This window comes from Pyrgilauda ruficollis, unplaced genomic scaffold, assembly GCF_017590135.1.
Source record: "Pyrgilauda ruficollis isolate IOZ18807 unplaced genomic scaffold, ASM1759013v1 scaffold66, whole genome shotgun sequence".
Lineage (NCBI taxonomy): Eukaryota > Metazoa > Chordata > Aves > Passeriformes > Passeridae > Pyrgilauda > Pyrgilauda ruficollis.
The window spans coordinates 656,843-669,130 of NW_024528377.1; the positions used below are offsets into that span (position 1 = coordinate 656,843).

The 12,288-nt window shown below is 41.6% G+C and overlaps 1 protein-coding gene across 2 annotated transcripts; it reads left to right on the top strand.

The window, feature by feature from the left end:
- CCDC77 (coiled-coil domain containing 77) lies at positions 1–11,953 on the top strand. Of its 2 annotated transcripts, none has more exons than XM_041484526.1 (11): positions 1–252; positions 1,551–1,767; positions 2,936–3,078; positions 4,617–4,713; positions 5,999–6,056; positions 6,793–6,887; positions 7,830–7,978; positions 8,315–8,555; positions 9,410–9,535; positions 9,621–9,773; positions 11,578–11,953. In XM_041484526.1, exons 1-11 carry the CDS (start codon positions 179–181, stop codon positions 11,722–11,724), a joined length of 1,500 nt encoding a protein of 499 aa, XP_041340460.1. In that variant the 5' UTR covers positions 1–178; the 3' UTR covers positions 11,725–11,953. The 2 variants fall into 2 exon arrangements, with proteins under 2 accessions (XP_041340460.1, XP_041340461.1); XM_041484527.1 differs by having other exon boundaries at positions 1,578–1,767.
- Positions 11,954–12,288: the final 335 nt, after the last annotated feature.

The window sequence follows — 12,288 nt, forward strand, 5'->3', positions numbered from 1 at the left end:
GCCGTTTAAGCCGCGGCGGGGCCAGTGCAGCCGTTGCTCGGCCGTTGGAGCCGTGCGAAGGCGGTGGTGGGGCCCCCATCCCGGGACCGCTATCCCGGGGCTTTTCCAGCGGGGCTCCCGCCGGGCACCCCCCGCTTCACCCTCCTACCGGGGTGCCCGAAGCCGCTGTCCTTCACTCATGGACAGCTCGGCTCTCCGCAGGGCCGCGATGAGCGCAGCGGACCGCGCTGCGGGGAGCCCGCGCTGCCCAAGGTAGTGAGTGTGGGGCTGCTGCCGGGACACCGCCGCTCCCGGAGCCCTTTCCTTAATGCTCGGTAGAACTGGCTCCCCGAGCCCTTTCCTTACTGCTTTGCCCTAGGGCACCTCTGGGTCTGCTGCTGTACCTGCTGTGCTTCCTTGTTCTCCCATCTTTCTGCTGCTCTTCAGCAGTAAAACGTTCAGCTTGTGCCTGGGTTACCTCTTTCTTTCTGGTGTTATTTCTCTGAGTGTGTTGTTTAAGGAGTTTCTGGTCCTACAGCAAATTCCTGCACACAGTACTTACACTTTGGTGTATTTAATGCTTTCTTACGGTGCCCAGAGTTTTCATGGGTGTGCACTGGGGTTCTGATCCAAGCAGCTTTGGTGAGTGGCCCCATAAAGGTCACCCTTGCCTCAGAGTCACCTGCCGAATCGCTCTTTAATCAAAATTCCTGATTCTCCCCGACCAGATTCCGACTAAGCAGCTCTTTAGTCAAGAGGCTTCTTAGCTTCTGTTATTCATAGTATCATTTACAAAAAAAAAAAAAAATTGTTGCATCAATATAACTAATGAAAAGAGCACTTTCTAAGTTTTTTTTTTGTTTTTTTTTTTTTTTAACTGTGAAGCTCTGTTTGCAAATATTGTTTTGAGGAAAAATACAGTATGTAATTATACATATCCTTGATTTGATTTATATAGCATCGACTTGCTTTCCATGAAGCACTTCAACATAAGATTCAAGAACTTGGCAGCATCTATTTCAGTGTTGAGGGTGGACAAGCTGTGTGGATGAGAACATCAAGTACACCAGAAAGGAAAGCACATAGATTCCTAGATTATAATGGCTGGTGTATTAGCTGGCCTGAGTCTTCATTCAGTGGTGTGTCTTTAGGAAGTGTTTTTCTGTTTGGGTGTCCGATAGGGACTGTCACAAATTGTTTTCATGTTTATTTCACAGTGGCTGCTGCTTCTAATTGAACAGCAATGGACTTTTTATCCCCTGAGTTCTGGCCTTCTATTCTTTTTCTCCTCTTTTCATAGTCATCCTCCCCAAATAATGTATGAGGCTTTGCTTCCATGACCCCTTTTTTTATCTTTTCCATGGGTTGGGCCCTCCTCCACAGTACAATACACCTGCAAGCTGCTTTTTATCAAAATTCTTGGTTCTCCTAAATGCCCTGATCTCCTGCTAATACGCAGAGAACAGTCAAACTAATCTGTGTAAAAATTTAAAGTCTTTTTCGCTACTTTAGAAAGTGTTTTAATTTTCCCGTCTGAAGCTTACATGTCATCAGAGGCTGTTTCTATCCAGGCTGCCAACGCCCCGTGCCTCTTCCAGATCTGCTGAGTCCCGGTGTCCGAGTCAGGAGGATTTTTCTCCCCTGCCATCTGTCAGTGAGCGCTTGGCCCATCTGAACCCCTCCCACGAGCTGCTGGAATATTACCGCAAGAAGATTGCTGACTTCGATGAGGAGCACGAGGAATTGGTGAAAAGGCTGGAGAAATACAAACAAACCTATGATGAACAGGTTAGGAAATGAGTTGTTGAGCAATGATGGACTATATTCACAAGATTAGTGTTTTTATTCAGTTGAAAATTCAGCGCAGAAGTCTGGGGATTTACCAGTAATGTGGTAGAGCTAGGAAGAAATAAGTAGATTTTGGTGGTTGATTTTAAGATCTGGCTGTCTGTCCTCTGTCAAATCAAACAGTAACATGCCTGTAGGATGTTCTTCAAAAGTTATTATAACTTGGTTATGTCTTCACAGTGTGAATTTTGCATTTTTTTTTATGTTAAGGCCTGAGTTTAGATGCTCATTTCCCGTATTGTCCAGCTTCTTTCCCTTGCTTCTTGCATTGAAGGAATGCTCTTTTGTCCACATTTAATAGGCTTTGACTTATGGATATAATTCATATTTACTACAGTGGAGTTCATAAGCTGTTGAGAAGAAATCTAAAAATTTGCTTTTTAAGAGGAAGAAATCTTAAAGAATGTCTGCAAGATATGCAGTGCCCCAATACAAACTATAGCATGTATCTGCCTAGCAGTCGTCTTTGTCGTTGTGGGTGATTCTTTGGGAATAAAACAGTGACTGCTGAGGTGATTGAGGTGCCTCCTCAAGCACTGGCCATACTTGAAGCAGCCTGAAAGTCCTTGGGGAAGTATGTACTGTACATCTTACTGTCATGTGGGAAAAAGAGGGGCAGGTTGCAAAATAATGCTTTTTTCATACAGGAGTGGTTGGCAGCTTCCTATACCAGGTGAGAAAAATGAAACATAATAACTAGCTGGATTTCTCACTGCTAAACCATGCAGATATTTTAATGTTTGTCCTTCAGTGATTTATTTCAAAAGTAAATGCTGTTTGAGGCTTTGCTAGATTTTTGTTGGTGTCAGACTCCCCATACCTGCTCTGACCACCAGTGTGGAAATTAAACCACTGGAGACCTAAGCTGAGGCCTTATTTCACTGTTGTGTAGTGACAGTGATTCTCAGGGCTCTGAACTCCCAGCTGAAACATTTTAATATCATTTTTCCAATACTGCCCTCATCTGGTCAAATATTATAGGAGACTAAAATAATTCTTGAGCTGGCTGTTCTATCCCAGTTCCAGACTCGGAGCACGAGCAGTTTGAAGTTTGTAAGTGTTGTCCAGTGCTCTGTTTCATTTCAAGTCCCTTTTTCTCTCCACTCAGCACCAGCTGCAGTGGGAAGTCCGCCACCTGGAAGAGGAGATTGCAGAGCTGCAGAAGGCTTTGAGTGACATGCAGGTGTACCTTTTCCAGGAGAAGGAGCAAGTGCTTCGCCTGTACTCGGAGAATGACCGTCTGAAACTCAGGTGGGCTGTCTTGTGTGGGGGCTGAGGCACTGCCAGCAGCAATTGTTCTCAGCCAGAGCAGCAATTACTCCATACTTCCTATGAAACCATAGCAGTGAAGGTGTAGTGCAATCTGTTGGGCTGCTAAATGTTTCCAGTTATTACTTCTCCTTTTCTGATAGTAGAAGGAAGAGCAGAAATTGGTTCAGATTTGAATTGTGTGTTACAGATTGTGAAGTTTTGATTGAAGCTGTCTCTGGTGGGTTGACCTTGGCTGAATGCCAGATGCCCACCAAGACCAAGGCATCTTTTGTCACTCACCTCCTCAGCTGGACAGGGGAGAGAAAATACAAGAAAAGACTCATGGGTCAAGATAAGGATGGAGAGCTCATTCACCAGTTACCATCACAGGCAAAACAGGCTTGACTGGGGGAAATTATTAACAATTAAATGACCAGAGGGCTGCAGCCTCTGCCTTACAAAGACAGGCTGAGAGAGTAGAGGCTGTTCAGCCTTGAGAAGAGAAGGAGCTCTCTTAGCAGCCTTCTTGCACTTAGAGGGCCTACAAGAGAGCTGGAGAGGGACTGCTGCAGGAGGAACCTGTAGTGACAGGGTGAGGGGGATGGCTTTAACTGAAAGAGGGTGAGTTTAGAGTAGTTGTTGGCAGGAAATTCTTCATTATGAGGATGGTGAGCCACTGGAACAGGCTGCCAGGAGAAGCTGTGGATGCCCCATCTGTGGGAGTGTTCAAGGCCAGGTTGGATGGGTCTCTGAGAAACCTGGTCTAGTGGAAGGCTCCCAGCCTGTGGCAAAGGGCTTGAAACTAGATGATCTCGAAGGTCCCTTCCAACCCAAACCATTCTATGAAATCAGAGTAGGATAATGAGAAATAAACCCAGGTCTTACAATACCTTTCCCCAGCACCTCTCTTCTCCCAACACCTCTCTTCATGAGCTCAACTTAGCTCATGAATTTTCTATGTCCTTCTCCTCCTGAGGAGCACTGGGTGGCAGGGAACAGGAGTTGTGGTCAATTCATTACATATTGTCTCTGCTACTTCTTCCTCCTCTCTTTCTGTGCTTCAGCATGAATTTTTCCATTCAAGATTTAAGAACTTAAGTCAAAACGTTTTGGTGTGCTTTGATACTTCTCAGGAGTGTGATCAAAAGTCTGCTACAGCCCTTAATGTAGTTTGATTTAAAAACTGTGGACACCTAAAATCTGAGAGAATTTTAGGTAGTTCATAACTCTTAATGCAAATTCTTTTCACCGTGCGCTATTGTATCAGCCTACATAGTATTGTCATACTTGAAAAGAGTATGACATTGCTCCAAGCTCAGCAAAATTGGTGGTGTTCTTGTATTGACAACATCAGGAATGTCTTTGGGAGCTTGTTTTTAAAGCAGTATTCTCAGGATCTGCAACAGGTTGGAAAACTTGCAAGCATCAACAGGTAAAGTAAAAGGACAGTGTGTCACAATGTTGTGATGTTTTGGTTTTTAAGTCCACTTCTATTTGTATATTTTCTATTGTCTATTTTCACTTCCTTTGTATTCCAGGGAATTGGAGGACAAGAAAAAAATCCAACAACTCCTGGCTATACTGGGAGCAGATGAAGGAGAAGTTACATATTTTCATAAGGAGCCTCCACATAAGGCAAGTTCCATTTTTCTGTAGATCTCCTCTTTGGATTTTAACGTGAGTATCTGTATCCCAGAGTCTGACCACAGACCAGATCTGTCCCACAAGTCAAAGGTTGCTAAATGAGCCCAAAGCAAGAGGGGTCTGTAGCAGCATCAGGTTTTAGTATAAAGGTAAGTAAGAACAAGCACACTGGAAGTAGATCCTCTTAGCATCAGCCTCCTCCTGCCTTCAAAACATACCTCCAGCTCGGTCTCTGAAATGTCAGATGGGAGTCTGAAGTTATCTGGCAAATGGTTGTCAAGAAGTTGGCAAGAACACCACAAAAGGGAAAAAAAGGAAGTGCAGAAAATGACCAGTCACAGTGTTTGAAGCTCAACTATCTCAGAATGCGTGTCTCTTAGAGCTTCAGTAAAGAAGAATGTGTCGGGGTTGCTGCAGCAGTTTCCTGGGCTGAAGATTGCTGAAGAGAGCCATCCGTTCTAGACAGCATTGTGTTGCATATTTCAGAAGTGATGTTGAATTGTTCAAATGGCAGCACATATGATGTGCAATGTAGCTGAACCTAATCAGCAGAGTCATGAGTGGTTTGGATATACAAGGGACTATGACAGGAATACAGGATTTGTCTTGAATAAGGTGCAGAAAAAGGCTGAAATATGCTGCATTGTTCATGGTTGCTCTGCACTGCTCAAGCTCTTCAAAAATCTTGCAAAAGCTTTAAAATTCCTGGTTTAGGGTAGCTCTAAAATTAAGCCTATTGTGTAATATCAACCTAAAGATAAGCATTGGGGTTATAACCTGCTCTTTCATGGCCTCCTTTTTTTTTAGGTGGGTTTCAGTTCAACAGTTGCGTTTCAGTATTTTTATCACTTAGCTTCTATCTCAGGCTTGTTCAGTATCTTGAATGAATGTGCTGATAAGTGAAGCTTCATGTTTCTCTTAATGAGACAAGGAGTATAAAAGAAGGAAATAATATCATCACCTTCCTCTTCTCTCTGTCTCCAAAATGCTCTTTTTCCTGCTGAGGGTGCTGATTTTCATCCTAATGAAGCCATCAAAGGCAGAATTACTTTCCACTTGTTCTGGTGAAAAATATAGAGGCAGTAATGGCAAAACTCAGCCATGATAAAGGAAACTTTTCAACATGGGCATTACGCCTGTGAATGTCTTCCTTGTCTTGTGGTAGAAGTAAGGTAATGCTGTTCTTTTGGATATCTCATTTTAACTTTTTAAGGTTTGTTCTTGACCATTGCACTTCGGGAAGTAGATGCTCAGTGCATTTGTCTTGTTTTTGTAGGTTACTGTTCTGCCAAGGCCAGCAGAGACCCAAGAACAAGATGATGTTTCTAGCACAGGTACCACACCAAGCTGAGTAACAGCAGCTCAGCTCTTGCTTTTTTTGTATGTCTGTCTCCTGTATGCCAAAATAATTCCTGTCTGTGAATGCTTTGGTAAATCTCCATTAAGTTCCTTAAATGTGTCTGTACATATCCATGCAGTACTCTTGGCTCCCCTTCATCATCCTTTAAAATAGCTTAGCTGGCTCTCATGTCCCTGATGCCCTCAGCTGAGGGGGAGGCTGTATGACCCTCATGTGGCTGTTCTGGAGCTGTGCAGGCACCTTTGCCACAGCCTCTCCAAGCTGTCAGGTTCTGCTTGCCTTTTGTGCAGACAGTAGTATGGGCCCACATGCCTAATTTTCTTTTTTGAAATAATTCTTTCATAAAATGGATTGAAATTAGCCAACAAGCTCAAAACTCATTCAAGCCTTGATGTTTGTGCAGCTGTGGCATCTGCCTATTCATCACTTATTTTAAGAAAACATGACAAGTTTTCTTTCTATGTATGCCAACAAAATTAGGAGGGTGCCTAAATAATGCAGTATGATGGAGGGGATAAAGGTATGTGATCACCCAAAGTTCTAGAATTCTTTTCTTTCAGCTAACCCTCCTAGAAGTCTTTGTGACTGTAGCAGTGGAAAGCTTTCTGCTGTTCCTGTAGGCCCACCAGAACACAAATATGTCATGCTTGGAAAGGTACTGCAAGTACATTGGAAAACCCTTTCCTACTTCAGTTGAATTTCTTCAATAGGTACGGAGAAGAGCGCTTCAAAAGCAGCAGCAAAAGGAGAGAAATTAAGAAGTTCTCTGAGAGATCAAAAAGATGATGACACACTTCTACTACAGGTAAAAACATTTGCTAACTGATGGACATAATTGCTGGCTTGCAGAAAATTATGATCAAAAATATTGTCTGCTTAAGGTAAGATGTAGATGTACCAGTTGTATAAATCCCTGCATCTTACTATGGATTCACACTTTGTCAGTGAACAAACAGTTTACTTAGCTGTTTCATTGCTGTGAATGTAAATTTAAGAACTGATTCTGGAAGCTTTTTGTAAGCAGATGTTCCAGTAATGTAAACTGAAATATGTTCTCCTTAAGTATAGAATGTGTAATTGATGTTATCTCCCATAATTTGATAGCAGATATGAATTTACATGAAACCCACTGAAGATGTGCAGGGTTGGGTGTTTTGTGGAAGTTTGACAAAAACAATGTGTTTGAGACAGTATTAGGCAGCCCCATAAAGTGCACTGATACAATGAAGTGTTCCCTTTTCTAGGCTTCCATAAAGCTTTAGGTATAAGTAGCATGACAGAATGAAAGATAAAATGTGCAGAATCATGAACTGGGGAAGATGCCAGAAGCTATATGCAAAGTATGAGGAAGGATGAATCAAGTAAATAATGGATGAACTCGTAGAGCAGATATTGATGGTGGTTGGTTTTTTTTATTATCATTATTAACATTATTTGTTCAAGCAAAGGTACAGAAGTGTCTCTGCATATTCCACAGGATTTGTTAGATGTGTACAATTTAAATCCTAACAATACAAAAATATTAACAATCTAATGTTGCTCCTTATAGTATGCCTCTGTTGCCTACAGCATTTTTTAATGATTTAGTTGTTTGAAATACTTAGTATTACAACAAAAACAAAAGATGAGAGAAATTAGAGCTGCCAAAGGTATTATCAGGTACAGTTTTTGATCTAAATCTTGGAATTCAGCAGAAGCAGAGCAGATGTGAGGTCTTGTTCTGTAATGTCTTTGTTTGCTTACGCAGGTGAAGGCCCTGCAGGCTCAGATAGAAGAACAGACACGGTTAACCAAGGAACAGGTTGAGGCACTACTCGAGGACAGGCGGATTCAGATGGAGGAAGCTGAGGTCCGGCATCAGAAGGACCAGGAAAAGATAAAAGCTATAACAGAAAAGTGAGTGTGAGAGCATGACCATGATGTTGTCATGAGATGAGAGAGAGAGAGCAATAGAAATGTTATGACTTCCAGTGTGTTGCTTTCTGCAGCAGGCAGAAAAGCAAGTTATGCAGCCATCTGGTAGTGTACGTGGAAGATGAGTGGAATAATCTGCTTGTTAAAAATCCTCTCTCACAGTGGAAGAAGAGCACTTCTTTCATTAGATGAGAAGAGTTAAACTCACATTTAGACCATGTGTCTTCTCCTGTGCTTCTTCCAACTTGCAGTGATGACTGATGAAATTAAGGTAGGTACTAGGAAAGAAGTTAACTCCACTGGGATCCCTTTTTGCAGGCTCCATAAGACCCAAAATCTCTTATATGAGAGTACCCGGGACTTTCTCCAGCTCAAGTTTGATGCCAGAGCCAATGAGAAAGCATGGATGACAGAGAAGGACAGTCTGTTGAGGAAACTTGGCAAAGATCTGGATCATCTTGCTTTCAGCACAGAGTCAGGACAGAAGAAGCAGACAGAGCTGAAGAAGATGCTTCAAGCAAGTGATGGAGCATCAAAACTCCACAACAGAGAAATAAAGGTAATTTTTCTCTGTCTTCCGTAGAGCACTCTTTAACAGTTTCTGACTAGAAAATTGCAAGCACCTTGGCTTTGGCACAATACACAGTCACTAGCAGCAGTTTCAAAGTTGCACTGGATTGCCTTAAGTTACATTGTTGTTGGCAGTAATCTAAATAAAAAACTCCTCCTGCTTCAAAATCAGCATCACCTTCAAATTTCAGATAAAATGTATAGTTAGGATTTATGGTGGCATGTCACTGTCCATTTCTTTCATGCTCAGAAAAAAATCCCAATTTCTGTAAGCCATGTGATAAGTGAACAGTCTTTAACCTGCTGACTGCGTGTGGCTCTCTGTTCCTGTAAGTGCTCTGAGCTAATGGTCTTAGAATGCAGTGTCTGGATCTTCCTTGATGCTGTCAGGGGTGAATAAGTCCTCTCAGTTGATATATTCCAGCTCTTCTCTAGCAGCCTGAATTTTTCTTCCTCTTCCACTACACTTCATGTGAGAAGTTGGGAGATGAGAATATGCAATTGGAAAGTAAACAGGCAATAGGGAATTGTTTCCATCTCCCCCTGAATGCGGATGTCTCTGAAATGCAGTACTGGGCAAGCAGCTATGAAAGGGGAGTTACAGCATTAGTTGAATGTTATTTGTAATGATGAGCAGTCATACAAAACTGGTAACTTAATTCAAAGGTTCTGGTAATGGGACTGATGTTAGAATCTTGTCCTCACATACTTACGAGCTCTAGTTCCAGTTAATTTTCATTTTCCTGTCATATTGCAGGGTTATCACACTTGCTTGTCCGGGGCAGGGGAAGTTTTGTAAGCACAGTCTTGAGTTAATTTTTTTCTGTTCTTCCTATGTCCTAGTTACTGCAAGACAAGCTAGTGCAGGAAAAGCACCTGTCACACATGTACAGAGAGCAGTGTGTCTCCCTGGAAGGGGAGGTGGCTAGGATCCGTGAGGAGAGAGATGCTGGCAAAGAACTCTTTCAGGTAATTAGTGTGTAACCATCTGCTGGCTGTGTGGTGATCTTCCAGCATTTATTTTGTACAGCCTATTGAGTTTTCATCTCCATAGGAACGCTCAGAAAAGATGGGGAAGCGCCTGAAACTGATGACTCAGCGATGTGAAGCCTTGGAAAAACGTCGTAATATGGAAGTAGAGGGCTTCAAGAATGACATTAAACAGCTTCAGCAGAAACTGAAAGATGTAGAGAAGAGGATTTATAAGGTAACAGAGAAGTCTTTCTGAGGCAGACTGTTGTGGGCTTATCCTATAGAGACGTGTTCTCAGTATTTAATGTAGTATTCCTCTAGGGTTAATAATTCATTTTCCAAGTGTGCCTTTAAATATTAGTACCTGACAAAACTTGCCTCCTCTGTATTATACAAAGCAAAAAAGATTTGTCTTTGTTTATCAATTAGGCATCAAGCTTACCAAGAACTGTCCTTGCTATACATTAGCTGTGTATTTTGTTTCCACTCTCAAAAGTTCTTATGTGATACCTGTAGCTTACTTAGAGCTAAGTAAGCTACAGGTATCACATAAGCACTCTCAAAATTGCAAGGCAGTGGTTTGATTCAGAAGTTTATCCTGCAAAGAAAATGATGTTTTATTTTCTTTGTGAGAGCCAGAGTGTTTGGTTCTGTTCCAGTAAGAGGTTGATCATTGCCTTAAGTATTGTGAACACTCTGTTTATTACTTTAGTATGTAATTTGTGACTTTGCAAAAATTACTGCAGAAGCAGTGGCTGGAAGTTGAAGCTGTGTTCTCTGTAGTAGTTTCCAGGTGTGTAGATGAACATCAGAACAGCTTACAGGGGAAGGCACAGCCTTGATGTTGCTTGGAGTTAAGGATGAGACATCTGTCTATAATATGCTTGAGGGGATGATCTTTGCATAGCTTAGACTCTCCTGCAGGAGTCTGGCGGTGCTACTGATTCATTCTTTTCCTGTACTTAAGATGCACAGTTCAGTTTATGCAGACTAATGCATTTATTGTGATTGAAGGCTTCAATTTGTTTGGGTTTTTTTTGGTTTTGGGTTGGTTTTTTTTAATGGGCTGTGGATTTTTCAACTTTATTCTTTAAGGACTAACAGCAGTATATGACCAAGGGGAAAGAGTGTGCATGGTGCCTTTACTGGAGACTTGTATGTTTTATATCTGTGGGTGTGCTCTCCATTGTATTCTCAATTTCTTAACACTGTTAACCACAAGAGGGCAGGGGAACAAAACACTTGCAAGAAGTCTCCAGAGTATCATTCAATCCTTCTCATCACTTGAGGTCAAAATGACTAGAGATGACTAAATTTCCTGATTTGCATATTAACATTTTTGACATGATGACACAATAAGAAACCACAGTGGGTCAAGAGAATAGAGGGATTTTAGAGCAGCTTCCAGTGCTGTGGCCTTAGAGCATACCAGCCCAGCCACTTCCATCTAGTTGCAGGGTGACAGGAAATGTCAGCCCTGGCCAGCTTGCCATCAGGAATTCTGATTATCCTGCAGGCTTTATTCAGCTCAGTACAGGCCATGTGGCACTGTCTGAATCAAGCTTTGGACTTGAGCTGCTCTTGAATCCTGTGCAGTTCAGAGGGCAGCAGGTCAGCCACAGCAGTTAGGACACCTCTAGTTGAAATAGCACAAGATAAAATGTCATCTTATCTCCTGAGGTACTTAAAACTAGATACGAGTTACTTGATAAATACTTTAACTTGCCTCTTTTTGTGTGTCTCTAAATAATACAGGAACTAGAAAGGAGTCAACATGGTTATGTTCTGTTAATATTTTTATCTTGCTAGTACTATAATACAAGAACATAACATGGAAGCTTTGTTCTTTATTTTTGGTTCTGGAGCACCTTTCTATTGGTGATGTGCATTATCCTAGTGCTATTAACTTGCACATCCTCTTTGCTGGCTACAAAGGGTCTCCTTTAAAGTTCTCTCCTTCATATACTTACCATAATACTCCATAACTTGTATTCTGTACAGCTTTGTTTCTCATAATCTACTTTTCTTTTTGTTTTTAGGTGGCTATGAATTTGGGACCAGACCAGGATCTTGCAATTCTACGTGAGATCCGCCAAGGAAACAAACTAACACGTAAAATTCAAGGAGAACTAAAAGACTTAAAAACAAAAATCTACATCTTAGAGGATGAACTACGGCACTGCTGAAGCTGAATTATCACCTGGCATCCTAATTTTATGAATAGGACATTGCTAGAACTTGAATAGTCATATCCAAGAACAGCTCCTGCTTGTTTGTTTCCTGGCATCCATCAACAGAAGGTTGAAGAAATCTGCTGTTAATATCATAAACATGAGCCATTCCTAATGTACCAGATTATATTGCTGTTTGAGCTGAGAGATGACACCTGATAAAACTGACTTTAAAAGTACATGATGACTGATACATCAGGAGTGTGTGTGTGACTGTATCTTCATATCTGTGGTAGGGATCAGTGTATACTGTCCTTTGCCTTTATTTGGAGCATATTAGAAATCACATACATAGTTATAATTAAATTAATAATCGTAGAAGGATCTAGTTGAAGATCTGAATTTTGACTGACATTTTCCTATGTGATAAGCAGCTTTTAAAATAGTTCACATGATTCCTGTTTTGGTGCTTAACACCTCAAGATGTAACTGGAAATTCTCATATAGAAAGTCTGTCCAGGAGTCAAATGTAAGACATTTTAGTACAGGATAACTATTTTAAAACAGCTCCCCTGTGCT

What these genes read in the sequence shown, in the direction of transcription:
- CCDC77 (XM_041484526.1), top strand. Translation starts at nt 179, where the DNA reads ATGGACAGCTCGGCTCTCCGCAGGGCCGCGATGAGCGCAGCGGACCGC. An exon ending in ATAAGGAGCCTCCACATAAG is followed by an intron (nt 4,714 to 5,998) that starts GCAAGTTCCATT and finishes TTGTTTTTGTAG; the next exon opens with GTTACTGTTCTGCCAAGGCC. An exon ending in TCCACAACAGAGAAATAAAG is followed by an intron (nt 8,556 to 9,409) that starts GTAATTTTTCTC and finishes CCTATGTCCTAG; the next exon opens with TTACTGCAAGACAAGCTAGT.